Below are 15921 nucleotides of genomic sequence, written 5' to 3'. Positions count from 1 at the left end.
TCCACTCACACACAAGTTGAAAGGAAGTGTGGGGGTGGAGATTTTGGCGCTGACTATATGTGAAGTTCTGTCAGTTAATAAAGTTGTTGGAGTGAGACACTGAGACCTCTCCTGTCGTTGTTACATACCTCCACAATATAATGTATGATGTATGATGATATAAAAACGTCTATCGTTTCATTTCACGCTATCGTTTGTTTTGTGGTGTTGCAAAAGAAACTGTTTACGGCAATATTTTTTCATCGTTTTGATGGTCACTGTAGTGGCTCTATTAATTTCTTAAAGTTCTCTCTTTCTCTTATATTTAATATAACCACACTACCAACAGACAAGCGCCTGTTTTTATGTGTTGTCGTTAGCAACAACGATGGTAAAAGTAAAACCATCATGTGCCTGCGTGTTTATTTTCCACATAAGCCTTTCACAATAAAGCTCAAGATCCTGTTGAGACTTTTCAAAATAAACTGAATCGCGTGAAATAGTATGCAAAGAGTTTATGCATGAGAAGCAAAAAAGAGCCGCCAGGTGCTAAAAAATAAACCTTAGACTCAAACGTTAGAACAGGTTTTTCCCCGCAGCACGCGTAATAAATACTCACAAAGAAAACGGCGGCCGTTACAACCTATGTCTAAAAATGTGTAGTTTCGTGCATCAATAAAACACTCGACTCCAGGTGCACACTGGAAACACTTCGGCTACCCGAGAATTCACAGAATTTACAGAAAATGTTAAATTTTTGTGATTTATATCATTATCGGACGATAGATGTTTTATATCGGGATATGAGATTTTGGTCATATCGCACAGCCCTACCTGCTAGCAGTATAATACTATATACAGTTCCACAGTAATTCTTTTAAAAAGTGTTGGTGGGACTGTAGACTTCAGAGAGACCTCAAGCACTTATTGCTTGAACATTGGGTTAAAGGTAATGTCTATGTCAAAACCCATGTGTCTATATTGATGGACCAGGAATAGACTCGCCTTCTCACTCTATAGAGATCAGTCGATACAACTTTGTGTGAAGATGATTCTGCGATGGGTCTCATTAAAAAGCTCACTGGCTTTGGCCCAAACACTGTCCTATTTGCATTCCTCATAGGCAAGCTGTCCAATATTATCTCTACTCACTCCATCACAGGCCCCTGAAACCACAAAGGACTTGCTGTGTTGGCTTCTTCCCACATCATATTTGCCGGAGAGGAGAGTCCAGACAGACTCTCCTCTCTAATAATGCTGACGCCACACCAAAGGATGCACCTGCAGTCAACAGGTGTTTTTGTCCTCAGCCTGCGAGGAGCCTTCCTTTATTCTGAGGAAAGCTTCTGAGGTCCTGCCAGTGTGCTGTGTCTATATATATTCACATTTTCCGTGAAGCCTCAAAGGTGGATCTTTCTCTGGAAGCGATTCAGATGTGAATTATTTTCATTGTTTGAAGTGGAAGTTTTTAAAGATTTTTTTAAGTAACTCAAGCAAGCGAGTGCATGCTGATATACATGACAGATTGGTTAAGCTGAATTAATAACCTCCCTCTCCTCCTTCAGCACATGTATCAAGCTACAAAACTAAACCTGTGATATCAGTCTAAGAAAGCCATACAGTGCCATGTCTGGAAATCTGCAGGTGTGAAATTTTACATCTCAGACAAACAAAACAAAAGTGTCTGTGTGGGGGATCCAGGCTGACCTGCTGCAGTGGGAGGAGACGGCCTCTGCAGCGTAACATTACTGTGTGGAGTTGGAGGGTTGTTTGAGGGAAGATAAGAGATTGTGGGATCAGTGCGCTGTTAAATGTATCTGCCAGAGCCAGCAGAGGAGCTACAGCAATGCAGTGACTCTGCCAACATTCCTGGGGATCAACACGAGCTAAATGCTCCCACCTCTCTCCTCCACAGCCAGAAGTTAAAGAAAACCTGATAGATGGAGCTCACTGGAGCTTCCAGCACACTAAACTGTCTTCTTATGTCTCTATTGCTTTGTTTTAAATCAGGTTACTGTCCAAAAATAAAAAACTAAACTCTGTTGATGGAAAATACTTACACTGTAAAAAATGCCCCTGATAAAGAACAATACTGGCAGGAAAACACATCACAAAAATGGTATTATAGGCCTATTCTATGAATGAATATGGACTATACTTTATGATGCTGTCTGTTTGGTTGGTATTAAGTGTATTGATGTAATCTCCACAAAGTTTATTACTGTAAAATATAATTGCACACCCTCCCCCTGTACTCAGCAACTGTTGCCCATTACTTGCATTGCAAGGGGACAGAAGTCTGAATGTATTCATTGCAAATGTCATTCACATTGGCAGCTATACTTTAACACTGCTCTTGGTCACACAAACAGTGCAAACTGCATCACACTTCCACAACAAAGTCTACATATATTGTATTTTAAAAAAGTACAGTAGTTTGCTCTTATTTTCTTTTACCATAAAGGCCACCAATCTTGCAGTATAGCAGATTATTTTAGAAAACGTCCTGGGTTTTTTGTAGCAATTTGTTACATTGTTAGTACTTCATGTACTTCTACACCACTAAAGCTCAAAGAGCAACATTATTTCTCTCATTTCTGTCTCTCTGTTTGGTCCATTAAGATTTATTTAAGATTTGCCACACAAACATGACGATAAGAAATAATAACATGCATTTTCCCACAATTATTACACTTGCTTTTTATGTTTTGACTGAATCAAATCACTAGTCACAGCAGCAGGCGCTTATGTCTGTATGTCTGAAAACATGCATGCATGCCCCAACACCCAGCGTCACCAGCTGAAGGCTGTCTAGTCCTTTCGATAGAGGAAGAACCTTAAAAGGATAAAGTAGTCACTTCTTATTCTGTGCTCCTATCACAAAATAATGTAAACAATCAAGTGACATCAGGCCTAGGGCGACCCCTATAAGGCTGAGTGAGGATTTGTAAAGTTACGACTACATCTAGTGGTTAGAACTGGAAATCCTTGGGACCATTTCTGTCTACTGAGCACCTCTCTAACACAAATACATGTTATCGCGCAAACACTGAATATAGCTTGTATTTTAGAATCCAGAATAGATGACAGTCAACCAGCGAGAGCATTAATAATCTGTACGTCGGCACACAGGTGCACGGAGACAAAGACCAGAGAGCTGTCATATGCACCGACAGATGTAGTGAGCGCTGGCACTGACTAGAGGGCATAATGTCTGCATTAGATGACAAGTTCCTCTCCACACCTGAGCCAGCATGCAATTCAATACCCTTCAGTCATCACCAGGCTTCTAATTTAGAACGTATCGACTAGTGTTCAGTAGAGCACAAGCACTCGCAGACATTCATGTCCTCCAGCTGTGAGAAATTCTTGTCTAATCTACTATCACAGCAGCTCCTTGAGAAATGCGAACAGCAAGGCGATTGTGTCGAGGTATGTTTCACTGGCTGTGGAATATGATTTTTGTGGTCGTATGCGATTTTTCTGAAGGGCTGCTGCTGCGTTACAAGGTGCATTTGATCTTCATGTAACCGCTGCCAAGGGGATGTAAAACATTAAAGGTCATCTGAAAACCAGGGACACAAAACTTGGGGTGGGGGTGGGGTAGGAGGGCTGATGGTCGGGATGACGGAGTGAACAAATAGGTGTGAGCCTATAGCATGCCTCCACACTGACACAGATGCAGCAAATGCTATCTAAAAAAAATAAAAAATAAAAAAATGCTATCTAAGTGACGGCACTGAGTTTAAAGTTAAATACAATCTTTATTGGGTTTGTAGACATTTCCCAAAGGTATAATCCAATAAACAGCAACACAGGCATTTACAATTCAAGGACAAATAATTCACTTTCACAATAACAAATTGAAAGAGTTTTGCCTCTTGCAGATACTTTTCACCAGCAGTGCCTTTGAATCGAAACGACCAAAGAAAGTGCTCAACTCAGCAACATATCACATAATAGTTTAAATAAACTATTGGTTAAGCCGTGACACTAGGTCATAATGACGGTGTGTTGATTCACAGTCTGATTTCCTTTGCCACACTTCCTGTATATTCAGAACTAAACATTTTACATCGTTTTCAATGAACCAAACACTATGTTAACACTTTGACTTAACTGAACATTTAACGACCAAAATGTTTCATTTGCTTCTGAATAATCAGCAGAACAAATCCATAATAATACTGACCGGATCTGCCTGTCTAAGGGCAACGTTAGGAAATTTACAAAACTGTGACTGAGTATAGACAAATCTTTAATAACTGGAAAATATAGTTGCGTTCTTCAACTGCATTCTGGAAAAAAAGGTTTTTGCTTCTTTTTCTAAAATTTAAAATCATCAGTGTTAGTTTTAATTTGACTATAAATATGCAACTTACTCCTGCATGTTGATCCTACAATATAAGACTTATCTTATAACATTTATTTGACTTTAAAATAGTTGCTTACGCTCAAAGTGAGGTTGCATTTTTCTTTGTAAACATCTGGCCCAGAAGAACTGGTTTTAAAATAATACGGAGAAAATATAATCGCAACACTGGTACTCACTCAAATATCACAGTTACATCCTTTTATCACGCCTATGAAAACCTGCAGACTTAACAGTGGAGATGCTGGGTGATTTTTTTTTCTGCAACAACGCCAACACTATTCTACCTGAAATATCCTAAGAACTAAATGTAAAGCCAAGTGCTCTTCAGATGGACTGAAAGCATTCCCAGCTCCTGTTTGTAAGGCAGGCTTATCGAACGCTTTAATAATGCCTGTAAATGCAGCACACTCTCCAGGCATAGATATGGTTTTTTGGGTGCTTCATCCTCACGACTCCACAGGTTAACGACAAAGCACTACACAAGCAGCTACTGTAAAGTTACATCACTATCAAAATGCTGTCGGTGTGAAGATTTTGGTGCTAAGTACTTGCTACAGTGTTTTTTCAGTGTTTCTTCACTACACCTCTGTTACTACTCTGTGATCCCGCTGTCTCGTCTAAAAAAGGTTCCATTCGTAATTAGAACTGCGATTTTAATACTTTCCAATAACCCGAATGTATTCCTGTTTTTTAAATGCTTTTAACATAGGTCTCAAATCCCCTTTGGGGTCACGTCAGGAAGGGCAACTGGCATGAAACACTGCCAGATCAAACATGCAGAGCTACCCGCTGTGGTGACCCCTTGTACCAAGGGAGCAGCTGAAAGTAGCTTGTTACAACAGCAGATGACTGTTCAGAGTTTCTAGTGCATTACAACTGTAAAACTTGAGCTACATTTTTGATATTAGGGGCAATTTCCTAGAAAAATATAGCATTAAACCTCCAATTTAAAAGTTCTGGTTGTCAATGAAAATAATTAAAGGTACAGTACTCGGCAGAACTCTTGAGCCACCCCTCATTTGTTTTTATTTTCCTTCCTTGCAGACTCAAGTGGTCTTGAGCAATAGTTCTCCAGCCTTTCTGATGCTCTTTCTGATTTTTTCTTTTGACATTGACTGCTTGTTTGTTAAGCCACTTAACACTGACCTATGAACCTATCAATTGACTCATTCAAGCATAAAAAAAGGTTCATATCTCAAGGTGTGGAATTAGTGTTGAGTCAGACCTTAACATTTTCAAGAAACCTGGAGAACTATTCCAGCAGACAACTTAAAGAAAAAACAAGAAAGCTGCTTAAGAGAATTTGGCTTGTGTCGAAGAATAAAGGTGGTCATAGCGAGTACTGACTTCTAAAATATGTTGTATTTCCAGGTGTGATAAGACATGTTTCAACAAATGTCTGCATGTATTTCTCAATTTCCTAGCAAAAGTCAAATAAATGAGGGGCGGCTGATTTCTTTGCAAAGTACTCCGCTCGTTTTCAATGTTTTGTTCCTTTTTTAAAATTTTGTTTGCTGAAAGATGGCTTGAGTTGTTGATATTATTCTCAATGTCACCAGACCTCTAACACTAAAGACTGAAATTAAGCTCATTAATCCACAACCTCCCCTTTAAAAGTAAATATGAGGTTTACTAAAAAGCCTCTTTTTAAAAGCATAATTGGCTAATTTTTATTTCAACCTTCCTAGGAAACGAGCCCTTTAGAATTAAATGAGTGTGAAATTGAGAATACTCCATTATTATATATTTTTTTTAAATAAAATGGTTTGTTAATCTTTAAATTGCATAAAAATATAACAACAATCCCATGTGGTTAACAAGATAAATAGTGGCTGGATTTCTGGGTGTGGTTTAACCCTCACCTTAACATCCTAACCTCTCAGTTACTGGCACAGCTTTGAGAGACTGGCTAGTGTTATTTCTGTCAGCCACATGAGAGCAGCTGCTGGTAAGGAGAGCTTTCTTTACCCCTTAAGTATGATTAAGCCCCTGCGCAGGTTCATTAACCTTATTTCCTTTTGACCTCAAGAGATTAAACTTCAGAACACGACATAATGTTCATTTCTTTTCCTCGCAAAAGGACTACGATGAGTTCAAATGTGATCAATGGAGATCTTTTGATGTTTGATGGTTTTCTGAACACTACTGTTTCACCTAATGAATATTTTTTAACCTCTTTCATCGGGGTTTAGGGCCACACACTGTGCCACAAAGTGTATTACTTTTTGAGAGTGTCAGGGGATATATTCCCCCACCCATCAGATTGATCTAGATCTGATGTAGCAAAGAGTAATAGTTATTAAGGATTTCACATGTACTCAGTTGAAAAAAACAACAACTAATTTATCATGTTTAATAACGAAAACTTTAAAAAGGTGTCCTGCCTCTCTCTTTCGACTGTTCTTTGCAATTCCACTCTGCAATTCCCCGCGGCCTTGCAGATGCAGTGAAAGTCTTTTGGTGGTGAGTGGGCTTGATTGCATGATTTTCCACACTTGAGAAGATGTGGATAAAAGCATTACTAAGGTAACAGAGAGGGACACCACTTTTTACCATTGCTCTCCTGACTGTGCTTTTCAATAGCTCGCTCCTAGATTAGAATTTTGAATGTGCAGCGAGTTCAGTGCTGCTGTTTTCATAAGCTCTACTCTCCATCTCCCAACCACACTGCCTTGGATATCAGATCGTAATAATAAGTGACTAATAAGTCGACATGTGTGTGACGCATTAATGTAACAACACCCCCTACCATAAACCAGACTTCTTAATAACGCTGAACTTCTGGAGTACAAATGTTATTAGGAGTTATTTCCTCCTTGGGATATCTGCTGTCTAAATGAACCAACTGTCTGTTTAGCAGGAACCTCTTATACTCTTTCATAACTGCATCTTTATTCTTGGACTCTACTAGAGTATCTCTGGATGAACAAGCTCTTTAAGCTCCTCTCACTTTGCCAACTTTCTACTGATTGGCTGCCTCTTGGAAACAAAAGCTTTGTACATCAGATGGGGAAAGCTTCTATGCTGAGATGACCATATTATAGATATCCCTCTCAGTGACATCATGTCAGATTGAAAAGCAGAAAAAAGTGTCTGAAATTGAGTGTTAGGGATTAGCTACACATATGATGCCCTCATTATCTGAAAGTTTGTCCATATTTTAATGAGCATCCACTAAGGAAATGCACAAACACGCAACATTTCAACCTTTTGCACACGGAGGATACATTTGTTTCTGGCGCTATGTCTGTAAAGTTAATCTGTCAGTTGAGGAGGTGGTGTCGCACAAAATACGGGAAGGAGTTCAAATGATAGAGCTTTCCAGCACTAAGGTAGCACTGTCTTTGGTCTCTTCACTGACCCATCACAATCTTTGTGAGGAACAATCTGAAAAGTTGAATGAACCCGAGCTGTGGCGTGTGCCTCAGGGGAACGTTAAGCCTTCCTGCTGCTCCTCCTGCTGCTCCTGCTGCTGCTGAGTGAACGACTGGTGCAGTTTCCCAAAGCTGTGCATTATGTTTTCATGAGTTCTACTACAAATTTCTATTTAAAATTCAACTTATGAAATGGAAACTAAATGCGGGTTCACGGTTTTACTTTCTTAATAGTCCTTCCCACAATTTATCTCCACAAAGTCATGAAGAATGTCAAACTTCCCTTCAACTAATGAGCATATCTGAGGTATAGACTTTGACTAAATACTATTGGATGTGTAAGCTACTTCCACAAAATAGTTCTAAAATGTTAAATCTATCATATCAAAGAGTATACAACAAAGATAACGATTACCTCATTACAAAAAATATAGACTAGTAACATTTAGGATCAGCTATCCACTGAATTCTAAAATATAGTTTAACTGAGACAGCATCGAGTTGCACAGTGACAGGACGTTCATTCAGTAAGAAAACAGAAATATGCTTCACTGTCTTCCTTTTCTTTTCATTTTGGTATAATTACTGAACAAACAATACATCAGGGAGGGGAAAAAATAATTTCAATAGTGTAAACATTGTACCAGTACAAAAGCACATGTCGCAAGACGTGGTCAGAAAACACCAACACAGGCAGCGCTGTCACCCTTTACTCTTCCTCCATTGACTTCTCAATCTCTTTCAGCCTGCGGACAAACTCCTGAGCCTCCCGGTCCCCGACGCGAGCTTCCAGCATCCCCATGATTGGCTTCTCTGGAGGCGAGAGAAAACAGATGAGCACAGTTTCTACACCTGACACAAATATCTCTTGATTGAATGGCTTTTCATGCTGCATTGAAGAAGTAATTGGAAACCCAGACTTACACCCCCTGGTCTTCAAGAAGCAAACATTATGTTTGAGTAAACAAAACGACGGCATAACCCCCCCCCCCCCCCCCCCCCCCAAAAAACCCCCCCCCCCAAAAAAACAAAAAACAAAATAAATGATACAGCCCGGAGCCGTATGTACCGCTGGGTTTACTGCGAGACAGATGCAGAATGACAGGCTGGACACTCTTGCCAGCCGCTGAGGCGTTCGGTCTCCCCGGCCAGCAGAAGTCGCTGAGAGGAGCGACGGCTTCTCCAGCGAAGTCGTTGGTGGACAGCCAATCGTAGTCCATCACAGTAAAGGTCAAACAGGCAAACCTGTGCCTGTACTGTTCAGGACTGACGTGGCTGGAAGACAATGGAATCAAACAAATCAGCCACAGGGTGTGTGCATATAAACAGGGAGACCTAACAAAAGGGCAGAGTACTCACAAGTAAAAGAGCTCATCGAACACTGGGTGCAGCGTCTTAAGCTTCACTTGCGTGCGTTGACTCTTGGCCATAGGAAACAGGTGGTGAGGACATAACTCCACTATGACGAAGGGATCACTCAGACCTGAGGAAGTAGTGTTCAACTTTAATATTTAATTTAAGACAAAAATTTAAATTCATAAATTCACATATTTACCATTGGCATCCAGTGCAATGATATCAGCAGCATGCAGGATCTCCACTGTCAGGCGCTGCTCTGGAGCATCATAGTAGCACTTCACGCTGATCCGACCGTAACGTGTATGTTTGAGAGTTTTCTGCAACATTAAGTATTGACAGAAATATTAAGCATGCATCCATCCTCATTTCGCGGGTTGTGTCGTGTCTTCAAAGGGCCGACGAGAAGGCAGATTTTTAATCAGAGGTATAACAACAGAAGAAAGAGCACTCTGCTGTCCAATCAATACTTCCTTCTTCACTTCAAAGGAGAACAAAATGAGATTGTCAGTCTTGTAGGTTGAAACGCACCTGGTGGGAAATCTTCTCCAGATAGTACTGTTCAATCAGCTCAAAGGATGAACATTTATTCAGCCTCAGCTCCTCATCCAAGACCTAAAACAGCATCGAGATTGTCACAAAGCGATCAATAGCATGATGGATAACGCAACATAAATCTGACCTTAAACCCATTTATCAAGATACCAGGAGCCAGACTAGTAGATGTACTAGTAGATGTTCACCACTAAAAGTGTGTGTAATGGAAAAAGTGCAGAAATTTGCTTCTTTTATAAATCTTTGGACTTTACAGAAAGTGGAACTTGTAGAGTTTAACAATTTAGCAGAGCATCTGTCATAAAAACAAAAATATTTTAGAAATCTTTCGAAAACTTTAAAACTAAAAACTATATCACTTATTAGCCAAATAACAAACTGAATTTAGATTTTTATACCCAAACTAAACTTCTCTGGAAAATTAGGAATTAATCAAGTGTTTTAATGACATTTTTTTTTTAAATAAATAATGTATTTTACTGTTTTTTCCTTATGTAAAACTGAAAGGCTGCAGTTTTATGCAACATTTTAGCATTAAAAATATTATTTTAATTAAAGACCTTGCACATACTGGTGAATTAACCATAACAGAAACATAAAAATATTATTATTATTATTTGGCAATTACCAACAATGACAATTAAGGGCAGCTGTGGCATATATAAATAAACCTGGCATTGGGTGCTGGTCTTATAATTTGGTTAAGCACTGTAGAAAATTTCCTTCCTTATAGAATCATGAACAGAAGAAAAATGCCAAAAATGTAAAAGTAAAAGTAACTGAAGCCATCAACTCTGTAAGTTCAGGGTAAAAGATCACGGCAGATTTAGGACTGGAAGACAAACATGAACCATTAGTAAAACAGAAGGACCACCTGCCAAAATAAGTGTAATATTAAACGCAAGTTTTGTGAAAATTGTCTGTTTTGTTGCACTTTTTAAAATCTCAACTTTTTCATATCATGTGCAGTGTGCACAACATTTTTCATGCACTTTTTTGTTTATAAAAATCAGTATACGTTTGGGAAAAGATGTACATTATTTATACAGCCGGCTCCTGGTTGACAGATTGGACGAGTTCCTACCTTGTAGTCTCCGCTCTTCATGTCTTCCAGGAATAGACCCTCTCCCCTAGCATGAAAGAACTGCAACAGAGTCTAAAGCGATTGAACAAAAGCATTAAACTCGGGAGCTCATAACATTTATCCCTCTATTTTTGATAGACTTGTTGTTCACACAAACAGCATGAAACCTCTGGCAAACATTGCATCTGTCTGCCAGCCTCCGAATTCATGCCATGACTTTTCATGCAAATATGTCACGTCCTCTTCCAGCTGGTTAAATTGGAATTAGAATATACAACAGTTCCCACATTGTCATTCATAAGGGAGCTCACTTTGGCACTGAACTATTACCTAGTGTCTTCATGAATATCTGATATATGCTAATGATTGCACGCCAAAGGGCATACCGAGATAATTAAAGAATGCAAGTGGCAATGATAATCTTAACATATTAGACACGTCTTTTAAAACAGACCATTCTTTTCAGTGGGCACACAGACTAAAAGGATTATTGTGCGATGCAGTAATCACTGACCTCTACTGTGTACTGGAAGCGGTTGTAAAACTCCACCTGGACACCCCTGTTTTCAGTGACCGTGTCCAGGATCATCCGCAGGAGGAGCTCCCACATGCTCTGGAGAACTCTACCAGGAAGCAGACAATGAGACACCCACACATGTGTGTTTACCAGCTCTTCCAATTACACCCCATGTACTCTCACTATGTTTTCACAGATAATAGGCCGATAATGAATACTTGTAAGTAGTGTAAGTGCTAAAGGCTATTATTATTATTGCAACGCTTACATTCATACACAAGCGCAGCATCTTATTTGCTGAGCTGTCACACATTTTATGTAGTGCAACAGAATAGGGAAAATCTCTTTTTAAGACAAGGAAACAATGGATTTTGTTGTGTAACTGCGTTTGGAGTGAACCAGAAATCTATTTTGGGTTGGCTTGGATTCATTGTGGTTTTAACAATCAAATATATGCTGATCATGCAGTGTTTCATGTGCATGGGAAACATAAGGAACCAGGGGATATTTGGTGTGGTGCATACTGGCTGAACTCATATAAATCATATTTATAGTACAGTGCAAAAATCTTGAGCCACCCTTATACAGTTTGTACAGTTCTAACAAGCCTAAAATTCATATTTTGTATGGCCTCCTTTATTCTCAAACACGACCTGAACTCTTTTAGGCAAGCTTTCTTGTAATTTCTCTAAGTCGTCCTAAGGAACAGTTCTCCAGGCTTCTTCAGGGACATTAGAAGTTCTTCTTTGGAAACTGGCTGGCTTTTCTTTTGTTTTTATCAAGACGATCCCAAACTCCTTTAATAATATTGAGGTCCAGGCTTTGGGGATGCCAGTTCTTAACCAATAGTGTTCCATTGTGGGTTTCCCTATCCTGGTATCTTTCACTGCAGTGTGTTTGGGATCGTTGTTATAATGAAAAATGAAGCCGTGGCAGATGCTTTCCAGAGGGCATTGCATGATGGATCTGAGTTCATAATCCCATCAACTTTGACAAGATTCACAACAACACTGACTGAAATGTGGCTGAAATTTATGACAGAGCCTCTGCCAGATTTTATTGGTTAGTCCAGTTTTGTGTAATTTCACACACCTCAGCCTCCTTGATTCCCTTCCACTGACACCATTTCTGTTGAGGCTTTGGTGAACAGTAGCTGGATCAACTGGAGGGCAGATACATCTCTCAGGTCCTTCGTCAGGTCTTTTTTTGCTATTTCTTAAGGACATGACTTTGAGATACTGTTGATCTGCTGTAGATAGTTTTTCAGGCCTGCCACTTCTTTTTTTTGTCCTCCACTAGTCCAGTTTCCTGTGTCAAGATGTCAATTTTTGGCTAATAGCTCTTTGGGAATAACCTTGTTGTAGTGCAATAGGTGAATCCTAAAGCGCAAAAATAAAATCTTGCTATTTTATGCCTGTCAAACTTATCTGTGTCATCATTTCCCGTAGATTAAAAAATGGGGGCAATTATGTGCTTTTTCTGCAGGCTACTGAAAAACAAAAGGGTAAGAGTTTTAAATTTGACCTTTGTTTTTTTGAAAGTGGTGATTTGCTAAATGCACTGTTACATGTCTTTTTAGGCTTGAATGATTCATAGATCTGTGTTAAGTGGCTTAAATAAACCAAAAAACAAATAAAAACATTCCTCTGAAAAAGCCTGGAAAAGATACAAGCACTGGACGGAAAATTAGTGAAAAAGCAGTCAGTGTTAAAGAAATCATCCAAAGCTTCAGAAAGCCTGGAGAACTTTTGCTCAAGACCACCTTGAAACATTACGAGAAAGTCTAGATCCTTGGATGCTTGCATCAGTGTTATGCACATCTTAAGTTAGTATAAAGATACCATACTTTGAAATAAGCCTCAGAACAGTCTTTTCCTGCTATAGTCAAACTTATTTTCACAGTATTTTGACTATCACTCAAATTAATGTTGTGATTAGTTTTGCATGTATGCCTAAGGAGCTTGGAAAGAAAAGCGTCTGGACTTCTTTAAGTTGCTTGAAGACATTTCACCTCTCATCCGAGAAGCTTCTTCAGTTCTAAGGTCAAATGGTGGAGAGTCCCAGATTTAAGCTTTGTGGGAGTAACCCACCAAGAGGGACAATGAACCCCCTAATGATCCTCTACCTAATCACGTGAGCCAAGGTGTGGAAATAGGTGTAGGTCACAATCAGCCAAGGTTTCGGGTGAACTCATTGTGAAACCTAGCCCCACCCTGTGAATTCCTGAGGTCAGGTGACCCATGTGAGAGGGCGTTAAGGCGTCTGAGAAGGGATCTCAAAACTGGATTGGCAGACAGTTGGTGTCGTAAACCACCGACTCTGTTCAAAGATGGTCGCTCACATCAGACACCAACTAGGGAGGATAAGAAGGACAAACGCAACAACATTGCCATCCCCTATGTAAGTTTCACAATGAGCTCACCCGAAGCCTTGGCTGATTGTGACCTACACCCATTTCCACACCTTGGCTAATGTGATTAGGTAGAGGATCATTAGGTGGTCCATTGTCCCTCTTGGTGGGTTACTCACACAGAGCTTAAATCTGAGACTCTCCACCATTTGACTCTAGAACTGAAGAAGCTTCTTGAATGAGAGGTGAAACGTCTTCAAGCAACTTAAAGAAGTCCAGACGCTTTTCTTTCCAAGCTCCTTAGACTACGATGACCTGGATGACTGAGAACCTTCACAGACATTTGCATGTATGCCTCTTCAACTATGAGCTCTATGTGCCCATTCTGATTTCTCATGTTCTTTGTTATGTTTATGTTTTGTCTTGTGTATGACATGATTCAGTGGTTTTGTACTGAATGTCTATTTCTTTTAGCACATTGTGACTCACAACAGTTATTAACACATTAAAGTCTACCTCCCCCCTGCCTTTTTTGGCATCTTGTGATGTCATTGCATAGTGACTCAAAAAGCAAGTTTTGCTGAAGGCAACAAAAGTCTGTGTGCTGTTTTGTTTTTTTAAAAGAAATGCAAGAATAAGAACTTAATATTAATAGTAAAAAGAGAATTAAAAAGTACCTGGTTAGATTTTCTTTTACAAGGTTTTCTGTCAGGATGACCATAGTGTCTTGTAAGTACTTCATGAGAGGGGAAACAGCCTGGGAGAATGTCACACATTACATAAATACCACAAAACACCGCTAATATAAGGATAAAAAAGGCTAGGCGGCTATTGCTACATACATCATCATTGTTGATGGAGTCAGGAGACAGGCTGATGTGCTGGATGTACCTCCGCAGCTCAGGCAGCATCTGCACAGGAATATTTAGTCACAGATGTTCATGAAGGTGCATACTTCAAAGTATATAGATGTCCGGATACGCTCAAAAAGTTCTACAAACTGGTTTGTGAGAAACAGGAAAATTATACTCCTCGTGTTCACCTTGTCAGTGAGCAGTGTGATGAGGCGTTTAGCTTCTCTCTGCAGATCCAGGTCCATGTTGAACAGCTGTCCATTCAGAGCCTTGTAAACCTGCTCTTTCCCCTCCACCCCGCATGATTCCTCCATGGCGCGCTCCACACCCTGCCAGTCCAGGTCCCGGGGCAGGTGACCCAGGAAAACACGCACATGCTCTATGTTGTTCAGGGCGATGCAGAGCTAGCAGAAAGCGAGGAGGAGCAAAGGCGGAGAAACAGAGGGTAGAGATGGAGAAAAAAAGAAGGAAAAGAAGCAGGGCTACAGAGAAGTGGAGGGATTGAGTTTGAGTGTAAATGATTGATGACGACAAGAAGCAACTGCTTTGTTTTTGTGTGTATAACATATCTGCTCTCCCACTGAGCCCTTTGTGTTGACAGAGAGCTTGCTGACATCGTTGACGTAATTCTGTGCCCACCCCCGGTTCTGTCTTGCTACAGGCGTTACCTGCACTGTGAAACTCTTGTGGTCTCGGCCCAGCTGGTTCCTCTCAATCTTGTGCGTTATCATCTCTGAGTAGCACACGGCCTCACTGCAGAAATTCTGCAGTAGATAAAATCAGTCTTGTCATTACGGCACAGCTCCCTCAGTTTCCTTTATGATTTTGACTGATAAACTGTATGTGTCATGTTTCTATGTGCACAGAATATGAGTATGTGAGTGTGGCAACACTATAAGTGGCACTCACGTCTGTCAAACGTGTGACAAAGATGAAGGCCCCCGCAGAGTCTGGCCAGGCCAGCTGGACCCAGATCTCGCGTACCTGGCTGAAGCAAGCTGTCACTTCAACTGCTGAGGAACTGTGCTTGGCTTGCTGCAAAGGTCCAAGCTACTCACAAAAAATAAAATCAATCTTAAAAAAGACAAAGCATGGATTTCCTAATATTTACATTTTTTTTTTTACATGCATGAAAATCTGTAACATTTTAGCATATTTTGCAAGCAGGGAATGAATAACTGTTTTAAACTTAACACGGTAAAACATTTTAATGTAGTTCCAAGGAGGTACATGACCTGCGATTAAAAAATAGGCAGTTCATTCATAAAAAACAGACCTGATTTAAAATTTCCCCTTTAAGGTCATATAGTTGTAAAGCTCACTTCCAATGCTGCTCCTTCTAATTGGATCACTTCTATTACAGCTCATCTCAACTGATCGAGGGACTGGCTGATCAGCTAATGAATGCTAGCTTATAGCGCCAGACAAATAATTTATCAGCAGATTACTGCTTCTCCTTAAAGTGAATACTGTACAT

General features: G+C 39.9%; 1 protein-coding gene across 1 annotated transcript in view; it reads right to left on the bottom strand.

Moving 5' to 3' along the window:
* Positions 1 to 3723: 3723 nt before the first annotated feature.
* The window catches only part of baiap3 (BAI1 associated protein 3), a 53265-nt gene continuing 41067 nt past the window's right edge, over positions 3724 to 15921 (bottom strand). The window contains exons 23-34 of the mRNA XM_026164500.2: positions 15354 to 15494; positions 15113 to 15208; positions 14633 to 14848; positions 14433 to 14501; positions 14268 to 14347; positions 11238 to 11346; positions 10724 to 10795; positions 9616 to 9699; positions 9284 to 9404; positions 9088 to 9211; positions 8798 to 9003; positions 3724 to 8541 (exon numbers count right to left, since the gene is read on the bottom strand). Of these exons, the coding sequence (XP_026020285.2) occupies positions 8438 to 8541; positions 8798 to 9003; positions 9088 to 9211; positions 9284 to 9404; positions 9616 to 9699; positions 10724 to 10795; positions 11238 to 11346; positions 14268 to 14347; positions 14433 to 14501; positions 14633 to 14848; positions 15113 to 15208; positions 15354 to 15494 (1422 nt within the window). The 3' untranslated portion in view covers positions 3724 to 8437. The remainder of the gene's footprint in view (positions 8542 to 8797; positions 9004 to 9087; positions 9212 to 9283; positions 9405 to 9615; positions 9700 to 10723; positions 10796 to 11237; positions 11347 to 14267; positions 14348 to 14432; positions 14502 to 14632; positions 14849 to 15112; positions 15209 to 15353; positions 15495 to 15921) is intronic.

Source organism: Astatotilapia calliptera, chromosome 4 (genome assembly GCF_964374335.1).
Source record: "Astatotilapia calliptera chromosome 4, fAstCal68.1, whole genome shotgun sequence".
NCBI lineage: Eukaryota > Metazoa > Chordata > Actinopteri > Cichliformes > Cichlidae > Astatotilapia > Astatotilapia calliptera.
This window is presented reverse-complemented; position numbering and strand designations above follow the sequence as displayed.